Source organism: Leucopleurus acutus (genome assembly GCF_964270905.1).
Source record: "Leucopleurus acutus genome assembly, chromosome: 10".
Lineage (NCBI taxonomy): Eukaryota > Metazoa > Chordata > Mammalia > Artiodactyla > Delphinidae > Leucopleurus > Leucopleurus acutus.
This window is the reverse complement of record NC_139153.1, coordinates 28500701-28515025: the sequence shown is the minus strand read 5'-3', so window position 1 is coordinate 28515025 and position 14325 is coordinate 28500701. Positions and strand designations below refer to the sequence as shown.

General features: G+C 40.0%; 1 protein-coding gene across 2 annotated transcripts in view; it reads left to right on the top strand.

Annotated features, from left to right (window-relative positions):
• The window catches only part of PTPRG (protein tyrosine phosphatase receptor type G), a 736510-nt gene that overhangs the window by 163304 nt on the left and 558881 nt on the right, over nucleotides 1-14325 (top strand). For both annotated transcript variants that reach the window (XM_082848957.1, XM_082848956.1), the window contains exon 2: nucleotides 12184-12288. In XM_082848957.1, coding sequence (XP_082705083.1) covers nucleotides 12184-12288 — 105 coding nt within the window. The remainder of the gene's footprint in view (nucleotides 1-12183; nucleotides 12289-14325) is intronic.

Sequence of the window (14325 nt, the reverse complement as noted above, 5' to 3'; positions counted from 1 at the left end):
ATCTTCTTTATCCATTCATCTATCAGTGGACACTCAGGTTGCTTCCATACCTTGATTATTGTAAATAATGCTGCAGTGAACATAAGGATGCATATATCCTTTCAAATTAGTGTTTTCTTTTTCTTTGGATAAATACCCAGAACTGAAATAACTAGATCATATGGTAGTTCTATTTTTAATTTTTGGAGGACTCTCTATACTGCTTTCCATAGTGGCTGCAGTTTACATTTCCACTAACTATGTATATGAGGATTCCCTTTTCTTCACATCCTTGCCGCCACTTGTAATTTGTTGTCTTTTAGATGACAGCCATTCTGACGGGTGTGAGGTGATACGTCATTGTGGTTTTGATTTGCATTTCCCTGATAATTAGTGATGTTGAACATCTTTCATCTTTTCGTATGCATCTTGGCCATCCGTATGTCTTTTTTGGAAAAATGTCTGTTCAATCCTCTGCCCATGTTTTAAATTGGGTTGTTTGTTTTGTTGCTGTTGAGTTACATGTGTTCTTTATTTATTTTGGATATTAATCTCTATTGGATATATCATTTGCAAATATCTTCTCCCATTCAGCAGGTTTCCTCTTTGTTTCACGGATGCTTTTCCTTTGCTGTTTAGTTTGATGTAGCTGTTTAGATTGAGGTAGTCCCATTTGTTTATTTTTGCTTTTGTTTCCCTTACCTTTGGAGTCATATGCAAAAAAAAACTCTTAAGACCAATGTCAGGGAGCTTACTGCCTACATTTTCCTGTAGGAATTTTATGGTTTCAGCTCTTATGTTCAAGTCTTTAATCCATTTTGGGTTAATTTTCGTGTATGGTGTAAGATAGTGGTCTGGTTTAATTCTTCTGCATGTGGCGGTCCAGTTTTCCTAGCATCATTTTTTGAAGAGATTGTTCTTTCCCCATTGTATATTCTTGGCTCTTTTGTTGTAAATTAATTGTCCACATATGTGTGGGGTTTTTTCCTGGGCTCTGTATTCTATTCCATTGATCTGTGTGTCAGCTTTTATGTCAATATGGGAGTTTTTTTTTTTTTTTTTAGAATCATCTGGGGAGGCACGGAGAAGCCAATTGGGCTTACAGCCATGCAATGTCCATGTTTCAACAATGACAAAATTGTTTTCTAAAATATATCACCCACCTAAGCTTCCTTCAACATCCATAGTAGGGTGGTCTGTACCTCTACAAGCATCATACAGGCAGGTAATTTTTTTTCTTATAAGATATTGAGGATATAGTTATACACCATTTAGCTGTAAAAGAAAATACAGTGATAATGAGTATTCTTGCCTTCTTTCTTTTCCTCATTGTATTTGTAAATAGTTGCTTCTAGTTTGCCTCCTATTAATATCTTTTTAAAAAATTGACATGTATAAGCAATTAATTGCTTGATGAAACTAGTGCAAATCCCAATTCATGCGAAAAAGGGCAAAGGGAAATTGTAGAAAATAATAGCAAAATAAAACTAAAAATGAGCTGAATCAGCTTGGTGCTTTGTGACCACCTAGAGGGGTGGGATAGGGAGGGTGGGAGGGAGGGAGATGCAAGAGGGAAGAGATATGGGGACATATGTATAACTGATTCACTTTGTAATAAAGCAGAAACTAACACACCATTGTAAAGCAATTATACTCCAATAAAGATGTTAAAAAAATAAAAATAAAAAATGAGCTGAGTAGGCATTTGGTCAGGTGAATATAAATATTAGGCTGCTATTTGCTCAAAACTTTCTTTCCAGGAGCACCGGCATCCTGCACATTTTATGAATGATTTGTGTTCACTCACCCTGGGGGCCCAGGTGATGAGCCACTGTTTTCTGCTCTTGCCCGCCTCCCTCCAGTCCCCCTGCCACGGCAGTCACCTTTTCAAAGTGTACATTGATAACAGTGTTCTAAATTTAGATTATGGTAATGGTTGCAGAACTCTGTAAATATACTAAAGCCCCTTATATATCAAGAGAGCTGTTTTAAAGGAAAGCACATGTTAGACATATTGGTTGTCCTCTTGGGGTCCTTCATTGCCTTCTCAAGCTCATTCAAAGCTCATCCAGTAGGCTGTTGCACTTGTTACTCTTCAACCTCCTTCTTCTCCCCCCCACCAGCTCACCAAGCTTCAGCCAGCCTGGCCTCCTTATGCCACCTTCTTTCCTGCCTCAACATCCTCATACATGATTTTCCCCTGTCTTGACCTCTATCCTCCCATCCTGTGCATCAATGCCTTCAACTAAAATGATACCTACTTCCCTGATTAATCTCTCTACCTTCCTTCCCTATTTCTATTTTTCCTTACTGTATCATGCTTGTTTCATTTAATTTTCATATTTGTTTCACTGCGTACACAAATTATAATTTATGTATGGATTGATTGACCCGCTAGCGGAAAGAAAGGTCCGAGATGGCAGGAGTAATGTGGGGGATGGTATGTGCCTTGGTGTACTAGTATCCTGCCTTGGAGAGACCAGGAATACTTGCCTAAATCTTACCAAATTCCCCAGAAATTCTCCTTTTGGCCAGAAGGAGTTAGGAACCACTTAAACAGATAGTCAGTGTGGAGGTAGAGTGGGAACTTTGTTGCCTAGCAGCGCACGCATAGACAGCTAGAGGCCACGGAGTGGCTCGCTGGCCAGGAATGACGTGGTGTCTTTAACGTGGCCCGGAGGTCACAGGTTCCTGGGTTAACTAGCCGTTCGGGTCTATCCACACTGTGACTGGTGTCTGGTGTCTTGAGCAAGGGGTGTCATGTTTGGAATGCCCTCTGAATGCGATCCCTAAGCCCAGAGCTTAGGGCTGTGCCTCAGTGTGTTTTCTACCATCTACCGTGGTTGGGTACTATCTTGGTGGGTATTTTTGTCACTGTGAAGCTTGCTCTCTCCACGTTCTGGAAATGTGCATCATGGCACGTTTTGCTAGGGTTTGTAGATGTGCCGTAGTTTTGAAATGGGCACCCGACAACATTTAAATAGAGTTTTCTCTTTGCCCATTTCTTTCTGTTCTATGAAAAATGCCCATTTCATCGAATATTGTTCATTCAGTGTTTCACAGGGACTATATGTGTACGTTAACTCAGCTATATAAAAGGCCCAAGTTATAAAGTTTATTCTTTACTTCTCAGGGATAAAAATGTATCAGGCATTTACAGTTATACATTTTAAATAAGAAAAAATGAAGAAAATTTATTAATCAATGTATCACTGTTTCCCTAATTCAAGTTGTAACTTAATATTTATTTCTGCTTTAATATGAGTGACTTTCTTTTTATAGACAAATAACCAGTGTTTGTATAATTCTAGTTGGATATTCTCCACATCATGTTAGGAAAACCCTTCTACCTTTTTCTGTTAGTCCTGTCAGAACTAGATTTTATCTCAGACAATTGGCAATAGTGGTGGGAAGAGTGGCTTAGACAGCTTCTTCCTTTTGAAATTGTTAGGTTTTTAGTTTTTAAAGGCCCATGGAGAAACTGTTTTTCACTTGTGACGTTTATTTACTTTTCAGCAGGTGGAGTAACTGTTACCTCACAGATATTTCTATGATTCCTAAAATTCAATTTTGTGAAGAATAGTTGTAGTATAGTGTCAGCTGTACAGGCTTGAGAGGAATATCTGGTTCAGGGCTATGTGTTCTTGGCAAGTTACGTGCCTTTTCTGAACAATTGTACCTAAGCCACAAGATTATTGGAAGAAGTATATGAGCCACTATATTGATAGTACTTTTAATAATACCTTCCTCATAGGCAAAGATTGAGTTAGTAAATAACCTGTTATTGGGCCGAGCTGTAGGTGGCAAACCCAAATGGCCACAGGAACTAGATAAGAAAGGGACTTGACATGGGCAGGGTCATGATTCTTCTCTAAAGAGCTAGTCACTATTCACATAGCATATTGGTGCTATTTGAGAACAAAGTTCACATTTCTCATTAAAAAATACAGATATTGGAGTTCTTTCTTGGATTTTCTCAAGTTGACAACTAATTAAACACACATGCATGCAAACACATACCGTGGGTGAAACAAGACATCTGGGTCCATGGCTGTGTTCAGCGTGGTGGCCACCGGTTGTAATGGCTAATCTGAATTTGCCCGTTCTGTTGATCACGAAGGATACAAAGAGATGGCACAGTTGTAACATTGGAAGTACAGATTTGTGGCAGTGGATATCGCTGAAACACCATCTATGCTTAATCCTCATTTTCCCAGGAACCTTACAGAACCAAGAAACTTGATTCTTTGGGAACCAAACAGATTAAAATGGATTGGAAGGGTTGGTTGAGTTATTTCTATATGATGTTTGATATCAGGGGTCCAATTATTTTTTAGGAGGGTGCCTCTGAGGAAGAGTGAACTGTGATATTTTTCAGATTTTCATCACAAATGTATAATGAGCCTCCACAGAAATCATTTGTTCAAGTGTACCCTTTCTCGGACCTGTTGGGAAGCGTGTTTTTTATTTCTGAAGTTTTTAAACTGTGATACAGTTGATAGCAGATGAATCGTTCTAATTTGTTGTCCCTTTTAGCCCTGTCTGATGTAAAAAAAAAAAAAAAAAAATTCTGCCTTTTGTTATCAGTGCTATTTTAGAGTAAAATAACAAATAGAAGTTCATGATTTTGCTTCTCTGCCTGACTTAAGTAATTTTTACAAGCCTGTAAAAATGTGTTCTTTGTACCCCTAGGGTATTATATTGCTGTGTGGTTCCTTTTTTCCCTTGAACTGCCTGGAAGTTTTAGTAATCTACTTTACTTAAAAAAAAAAAAATAGTCATGGCTCTCTATTAGGTCTCTTTATCACTTTGGATGATGAAAAATACTTTTTTTGTAGATGGAACAATAGGTACCTTTAAATGTGGTAAAATAGGTAATCTACTGTAATATAATCTATTGTCTTTGAGCTTAGCTCCGCATCACAAACAACTATGGGGACCATCTGTAATGCAGTAGTTACAAAGGAACACACTTCTTGATTTACTTTTTGGGACACTCACTAGGTACATTTTACTACAATTAACTGAAATACAGGCACAAAGGAGATGAGAGGCTGATGGAATATTTAATTACTTTAATATAATTTGATAATTTTGCCTATTGTAGTCACAAAAAAGATAAAGATGTATTCATTTTAGGCTGTTGTGTGAGATTTAATGTTCTTCAGTGCTCTTTAAAATTTAGAGAGAATTATACTTGATAGAGATTTCACCATCCCTGAGGGATCTTTAATTTGTTTGTTGTATGAGCAGCTATAATAAATACAAATAGCCTGCTTAACTGCTTGTCTGCCGTTCTGGAAATACGCATTCTGAATTTGAAAATGTGAGGGCCTGTTACTTATTTTTAGTGGGCTTATTTTTGGCAGTAACTCTGGCAGAAAAGTAGGACTCTTTATATGAGAGCCATCCATCCATCATCCTAAAGTAATTTTCATTCTGGCACTGGGGAGCCAGAATTTCTTTGTTCTGATGTTTTCCGTTTTGGATGGAAGCTGACCAGTTCTCCCAGGCTTCTGAGTCCTTTGGAATGACCTAGAATTGGACATATAGTTAAGTGGAAATACCCTCAAGTGTCACTACACTATTTTGCTTTGGGTACAAGATATGGGACTTTGTGTTAGATGGCATTTGGGGCTGTTCTCATTATAAATGGACTCTGGTTTCACCTGTACATAACTTCTGTCATATAATCACACTCGCCTATAGGAGATCATAACATTGCTATGATCAAGTGGACACTGCTGGTTCAATATGGTATGATGAAACAGTAATGCGGAGGAATGCCGTGGATATTTTGAAATGCTTGGTGGCCACAGTTTTCCTTTCTCTGTAGGCACCTCTGACTTCCTTTCATTTTCAGATACACAAATGCATGTGTAAATGGATCGCTGTTGTCAAAAACAGTAAGACGTTAGTTGTACTCTGTAATCGCAATTTACACGTTTGCAATTTTGGAAGAAAAATATTCTTTATCAATATGTAAATATGTTTATTTTTAATCTCATGTAGATTCAGTGACCCTTCTCTCTGACCATAAAACCCAAGAAAAGACATCTATGTCAAGAATGTTATTTGATGTAGTGTTTAGAGGAGCTAGTGTCTCGGTATGAAAAATATTCAGCCTGTTAACACGGAAGAGTTAACACAGCTTGAAACTCTTTTCCTCCTCAACTCAAAATTTCTGTAAAACACTGAGAGTAAGAATTATACCAAAGCCTCCTGAAGATATAGTTAAGGCAGATGGGATACACATCTGCTTTTATATTCCCAGAATAAAAACATTTATTGTTATCAACTCTGTCTGATGGCTCTGGGAAATTAAATCATGCACATAGGAAACAGTTTTGTTGATATCTTCGGTGGTAGGTAGCTCTTAGGATATTTTTGTAGGAAAGGATTGGGCCTTTGGGTCTGGAAATGTTATTATCTTTTTTGCTTCAGGCTGGAAATGAGGTAGTCTCCGTACAAGTTCTGAGAGGTGATAGAGTTTCTGAAGACTCCCTGATGAAAAGACCTGTCACTCAGTCAGCTTTCTGCATAGCAACCTACTTAAGATTCCTCCTGCTGAGTGAGCTGTGGGAATCATTGGCTAGTTAATGCTACTGGTTTTGAAATCTCTACTGTTGTACTGTCGACATTGAGAGACACATTCTCTTGGGTGATGGGTGTAGCTGGGTTTTCCCTTTAGAAAATCATATTATTTTTATGCCATCCAGACCCTTGTAGGCTACCCAGGTTTGATATTCCTCATGTCCAGGTTTGTTAGCCGTGTGCGTGGTTTGGTCAAACTTTCCCTAGAGACAACCTCTTTGAAGAGTATACGGCAATATATAGTTGGGCATCATTTCTGTCTTCTCCACTTGTTACATCACTGCAAACCCAATTCATTGAAGCATTGTAAACCACTGAAAGCCCTCCTGAGCTTTCCGCTGTCAGCCGACTTCAGCTCCATAAACCGTTAGCCCGCTTGGTGCTACAGAACTTGGGAGAAGACGGAACGTATGTTTGCATAACACCAACTCCTCCCTCTTGGTAGTCACATGATAACCATAGGCAGATTTACACTTCTTGTCTGTTCTGAGGAGTGAAACTACATATTTTCATAAGCATGCACCATTTTTAATTGTGTAATTAAGCTGCTGACATAAGCAAGTAAGCAATTTGACATGAAGGTAAGGATCCGCAAAGGCATGCATTTGCATAATTTAATTTTCTGCACAGAAGATATTGAAAATCTATAGCGTGATTCACAGCCTCACCATATCATTGCCATGCCGCCGTTAGGTGGCCGTTGGAGTCTAGAAGAGTACGAAGAATATTAAAATTGATGGAATTTGCTGTGCTGAGTCTGTATCTTTACTTGGGAACCACAGGTTGTTTCTTTTTGCAAATCTCTGCTCCTTGCCAATGAGACATTACGTTGCTTAATATACTCCATATACAGTTTTTGACTGCTGTTCAAGTAATAATTTTTAAAAGTTGCTTTCAGGAAATACTTTGTCATATGATCAAAACACATTTGAAGAAGGGACTTGAAACTTTGTTTTCAATCATGCAGGTGCCAGTAATACATGATTATGTTCTTATTTGGGGAAAAAGAAGTCACACACTACTGACATAGATGGAATAAAAGGGAAAACTAAATGTAATTATCTTTAATGAATAGTTGATGTGTTAAAAAGAGAGATCTGGTGCTGGCGTGATGAAGTCCTTTGCTACCTGGTTCATTTCTGAGTTGATTCCTAAAGAATTGCTTATTAGATACTCAAGCTAGTTCCTTCCAGCTTCACGTTTTAGATGTTTGCCGTTTCTGATAGGAGGGTGGTGTTTAAAAAGCGAGATAGGGGAGAAGATTGTGTTTTTGCTTATGGCTCATATAAGCGCGCGCGCACACACACACACACACACACACACACACACACACACACACACGCACACACTCTAGCCTCCAGCGCAGGCACCGTGAGCCTTTCTGGTGTTCATGTATTTATTCACTCACTCACTCACTCACTCATTACTGAATACACACCATATGCCAAGCTCCATCATGGGAGGTAGGCTGAGAGCTCCTTGTCTCAGGGAGCTTAGAGCCCTTCATAGGCCATGCAGCATGCCCTTCAGATGCAGGTTTTCCTGCCCATTCTTACCTTGCTGGGTACAACCCACATTGCTCCTCAATACTCTGGGGAGTGTGATGATGAGGGCGTTAACCCACCTTCCTTGGGACAGCCCTGCCCCGTCTGTCACTTCTAGTCTGTTGGTCTTTATACAGCAAAGCCACACCTCTCACATTTGGCCCAAGTGAACCCCCTTCAGATAGGCAGTTCCACTGCTCAGTGCAGATGCCTTACACCGCAGTGTGACGTATGGCTGGGAAAGTATCTGTGCTTTGGGGTATGGATTCCATTACTTTGCAGTGTCAGGGGAGGACCTTCTGATGTGTCCCTCCCTTGTTTCTTGAGTTGGATATATCTTTGTAGACTTGCTTTTTCATTAATGGTTTAGTGGGTTTGGAGAGGTGACGTGTGTGGGACCCTAAAACCTATAGCCTGTATCCAGTCCAGTTAAAGACTGTTGCGATTATGATCTACTTCTAAGTACTTGGACATTTTCACACTTACCTGATGAAGCTCTGGACTCCGTAGCTTCGCATTCCCAGTAGGATGGGTAATGCAGCTGCTGGCGGGCTTTGTCCTCCTTTGCTGCACCCTCATATCCTCAAAAGTTCTGAGAAATAAAAGGTACTTCCCTTTCAGGAAAAAAAAAGAAGAGGGGACTGGTGATGGAGACTGTGATTCTAGTGTGATCTTCTGTAAAGAGTCTAAACGAATATCCTTATTCCTTCTTTACTTTTATACCTGGTTCATTTGTTTGTGAGCCGAATCTGGCTGCAGCTCTGGTTCCGTTTAGATTTGCTTCTCTAATTGCTCAGGTCCACGCCACACTGGTGTGATTTAGGCAGCAGGATATTCATTTCGGTGGCCAGGTCTTTACTAGAATTAAGACAAGCTTAGCCTGTCGAGTCACAGGCTGTGAGGGTAAGTTAATAGTGTCACAGATAACAGGGCCTCAGGTCTAGCTCAGCAGGGAAGTTGGTGGTTCTTATCTCTGGCTGCAAAATAGAACCACCTGGAGAACATTTTAAAACAAGGGCTGATATCTTGGTCCCACCCCAGACCAATTAAAGTGGAATCTCTGGAGGTAGGGTCCAGGGCATAGGGTTTTTGTTTGTTTTGTTTTATTTTTAAAGCAGCCAGGGTTGAAAGTCAGAGCTCTAGTCCAACAATGGCCTTTTCTGCATGGAAAAATTGATGATTAGGTGTTGAAGTGACTTGTTTGAAGGTCACCGAGGTCACATGAGTGTCACTGGGGGAAAAGTGAGCTTTGGTAAGTGATTGGTTCATATAACTATAAAGCCTTCCAGGGGGTTGGTATCAAATTGGCTTTATCCTGAGCTTGAGTTTTGTCAACAGAATTGATCCATAGATTTTACTTTCTCTGGCTTGGTTCCATTTTTTGTTTTATTTAAAGATTTATTATTTATTTATTTATTTAATTTATTTTTGGTCCTGTCAGGTCTTAGCTGCGGCACCTGCGCAGGATCTTTGTTGCGGCATGCAGGATCTTTCCTTGTGGTGCGTGGGCTTCTCTCTCATTATAGCATGAGGGTTTTCTCTCTCTAGTTGAGGCACGCAAGCTCAGTAGTTGTGGCGCAAGGGCTCAGTTGCCCTGCGGCACGTGGGATCCTAGTCCCACGACCAGCAATCGAACTCGCGTCCCCCGCATTGTAAGGCGGATTCTTTACCACTAGACAACCACGGAAGTCCTGCTTGGTTCCATTTTAGAGCGCCTCTACTGATCCCCTGCTTGACCCTCAACCATCCTCTTGAAGCTTCCGGCTCATGTCATAACACCTTCAGCAAGAGAGAGAAGAATCTCTCTGATTGGCTGGTGTCTCCATTCCCAAACATATGTATCACTGGGGCTAAACATAACAGCCTCATAAGATTGGTATAAGGACAACACCAGCTACTATGAGCAGAGCACCTTATTCAGCTCTGGGTGTGTAGTGCTTTTTAAATGCCTGATAACATAGTGGAAATTTGTTGCCAAGTCTCTGTTTTGGTAATCATCACACCCCACTCCACCTGCTAGGTCACGAGTCATGGATTGGACAACCACGTCATGTTGCCCCCATCCTTGCCAGGTCGAAGGGTGGGCCTTCTTTGACTTAAGCCAAGTGAATCACTGTAAACTGTGTCCCTGGCCCCAGTCGTATGTGTGCGAATGGGAACACGGTTTTTTTTACTCAGTCTTGATACAAGGAGGAAGGATTATTTGTGAGTGATTATTCAGAGCGAATTAGCTCTAAGAAGCATAGAAGACAGGTACATAAGATGTTGCCCGTATGCATAGAAAATAAATCAGTCGAACAATTAGGAAACTTTTTAGTGGGTATGTGGTTGAGCCTCAGTTTCCTTGTCTGTAAAATGGAGTTAAAAATACCAGCCTCATAGGATCATTATGAAGGTAACACAAGTTACTGTGAACAGACAAGGAAGCCGAGCAATTGTTGATTTAGTATGCTTTAGTGGAGGAAAAAGTAGATGAGGAGACTAGGAGATGGGAAATTTTATTTTTGATCCGTAGAAGCTTAGAATGGTCAACTTCCTGAAGCTCTGAATGGCTCATCTGCAAGAGTATAGAATGAATTGGACCATCTGTATCTAAACCTTCATCTTACTTTAAAAATGGTTAGTAACTTAGGTTTTGACTTTGTCATTCAGGACCAAAGAGCGTGCATAGATGACACCAGGTTTACTTTGGTAATGTGTGTTTGGATTTTACAAGATTCCCATTTCCCTCCAAAGGGCTCATCTCTGTGGAGTAGCTCTGTTCAAGCGTTGTTTCTTTTAAAGCCAGTCTTTGCAATTAACGTGCAAGCATAAAGTACTTTACATGTTTCCTAATTTTTCTTCATGACCCATCGCGTTGTCAACAAAGCTAATGCCATCATGGTGAGATGATTGTTATCATCACTACTCTGACTAATTTGGAATAATGTATTGTGCTTTCCTGGTACCATCTTAGTCTTAAACTGAATATGAATATACAGTTCCTCTAACCATTTTTCTTGCTTTTCAAAGGCACACTTGATTTTGTTTGGGTGCATTTAAATATTAACACAGACAGCTGGGATGTATTGTTTGAAGTGCAGTTCCAATTCATCTTGGATTCTGGGCACCTGTGATACTTGTCTTCTTACACATCAGTGCATTCAGGTGTGGGCTCACAGCAAAAGAAATTTGCATCCATGAAGTAGCTGGGAGCGGAGGGCTTTGAACACTGTAGCAGGCAGATGGAAGCTCTCCATATTGGGGTAGGAGATTGGATTCATTCTGCGTTTTCAAAGAAATACATCATTAAGCAGTATTTCTTTTCTGAATATTGCTGGCCTTGGAGGGTTTCAAGCTTCATATCTTCAGATATAACAGGTGACTATCTTGGGTCCAAAGTATGTGGAGGACTGGTTCACACCATGGGGTGTCTTCCAGGCCTCAGACTGTGCTGTGTTTGGATGGCAGAGGCCTGAGATTTGTGGCAGGCGTGCTTGTATTCGGTTCCTTGATCTGCATACTTAGCTGTGTGACTTGGGACTGGTTACTTAGTGTCTCTGAGCCTTCATTCCTCCATCTGTAAAAGAGCTGGAATGACCCCTTGCCCGATGAAGATCAAATAAGGCTAGAGGCTCTGTGCACCTAGGACATAGGCTTATGCATATAGTTGGAACCAGAACCGTGGGTTCTAGGCCTACAGTTGTATGACCTTGGGCAAGCCTAAGTTACTCAACTGTTCTAAGCTTCAGTTTGCTTATCTGAATGGACCCATTATTGAGACATTGTATCTACTGACTGGTGGTTCATTGGGAATTATATAAGATAATGTATGTAAAGTGTTTAGTGCATCTTGAGTTCATGGCACAGAGAGAAGGCTCATTGTAAGCTATTATTAGTATTAGTAATAATCCTGGTAATCTCTCTAGGTTCTCCTGTAGCTGTTTTTCTGTAAAATCAGGAGGTTCTGTTCAGTTACCCCCAAGGTCTGTGCTGCTAGGCCGTCACTGGGCTGTGTGCGTTTGACACCCCTCCTGTGTCCAGCGGGGTGATGATTTTGACTCACCGCGGCTCTCCTGTCTTGCAGCGTTGACAGAAGGCTACATGGGGGCCCTGCACGAGAACAGACAGGGCAGCTCGGCGCAGATCCGCAGGCGCAAGGCTTCCGGCGACCCGTACTGGGCCTACTCGGGTGAGTTGACTGGTTCCCACCGCGATCATACAGGCCAGTTCACATCCCATTAAATTCACTCGAAAGCACACTTTTAATCACTTTCACGCCTGATTTCTGTTTGTTCAAACCTTTTGTAGTTCACTAAAAGTTGAAATATTCAAGACTGTTTTTCCTCAAGGTGATAAGTACCTTAATTTATCTCTCCCACCTGTTTTCTCAACCTGCTGTTTTCCCCTCAAATTGCATTTAATTTCTGAACTTTACTTGTTAATGAGTTATTGTACCAAACTTGTAATTTTCCGAAAGACGCGGCCTTTTCTTGTCTCGTCCCAGTGGCTGTGATTTCAGAGAGCAGAAAATATAAGCCTAGTCTTCAGCTGCTAAATATTACAGCGCGTCACATATCAAAATGACCTATTATGCTTTAATCTAAGAAACGCAACTTTATTTTCAAATCAAATCTTGTTAGTTGAATGTATTTCAGCCCTCTACGGTGTTTCTGTAGTTCGCTTCTTTTTTTTTTTTTTTTCACATTTCGCCTTTGAGCCAGTGAAGAGAGAGAGCATTGTTAAAACTATGTTGAATGCTACATTGGAAATAATTTTCTTACATCTGAAGGGGCAAAAAAAAAAAAAAAAAAAAAGATCTGCAAGAATATACAGGCCTTTCTGGCTTATGCTTCTAACAACTATCAAAAATAAGATAGGTGGATTGTTATTTCTAAAAGAGACCTTGGTGCACAAAAATACATGGAAAATGTAGTGCAGCTAATTAAGGAGGAATGCTTGAGGAAGACAGACCACTGTGGAAATCACTCTAGCACTGAATAATTCAAATTTTTGTATGAAAGTGCTTGGAGGCATGGAGTATTAGTCTTAATAATAAATCTGTGCATTATGCAATGTTGTTACATACAGAACTGAAAGGTATTATTTTCATAATGATAACTCTGGTTTTAAACCCTGAGTTTCCACCTGCAAATCCTGTTAAATTCATGTCAGTGTAAAATTTATAGGCCTGATCTTTAATTACACCTTATCTATTGACTTTTTGCATCCTTTTGACTATTGATAAATCTCCTGCCCCTACAGGGAGAATAGTCTATCTGTTTTGTTTTGCAAGGAACAGATAGTGATTCTGAAGTCTTCCATCACACCCCGTTCCTTGTGATTAGAATTATCTAATTAGAGCCTTTTTGTCACCATTTCTGATAAACGAAGGAAATTGGGAGATGAAGACCGAAATTACATATATATATAGCTTCTTGCCAAGAAACCCAAAGAAAATTTATCGTTTTGTACTCTGTGGCTCTGATATCAGTTAGGAAGAGGGATAAAGTGGCCTGCTATTTACAGTTCATCAATTTCGAATAATAATGCTGTTGGGAAATCGGAAGTTATATCCCATCAGCATCTACTATTGCAAATGGCAGTGAAGGAATGAAGGGCCTAAAAATGTTCCCGTTACTTAGTTAAGAATGGACATAATTAGTGCAATCTTTGGGATGGAGCATTTGTTGATATTCTTAACTCTGGTGGACTTAATGAGTCTCCATTTTGTATTTCTGAAATGCATTGTGTCTGGATTTGGGAACTGTTTCTGTCAGTAGAAGGGCTACTAGTTCATCTTCAGCGGGTTGGTATGCTCTTCTATAAAGATCCCAGTAGTGAATATCTTGGGCTTTGCAGGACATACGGTCTCTGTTGCAGCTACTCAAGTCTGCCTTATAGTACAAAAGCAGCCATAGGTAGATGGACGAGCTGTCTGTGTTCTGATAAAAATTGATTTATGAACAAGGAAATTTGAATTTATTATAATTTTCATGTGTCAGGAAATCTTATATTTTAGACTTTTTTTCCCTCAACCATTTAAAAATAGAGAAACCATTCTTACTTTTCAGGTTGTACTAAAATTGGCGGCCGGTTGGATAGGGTCCACAGGCCATAGTTTGTCAACCTCTGTTTTAGTTGTTTTTTTTTTTTTTGTGGAATCAGGAGAAGACAGTCATTTGAAGAATCTCCCAGAAGGCTATATAGACTGGCTTGTAAGAACCAG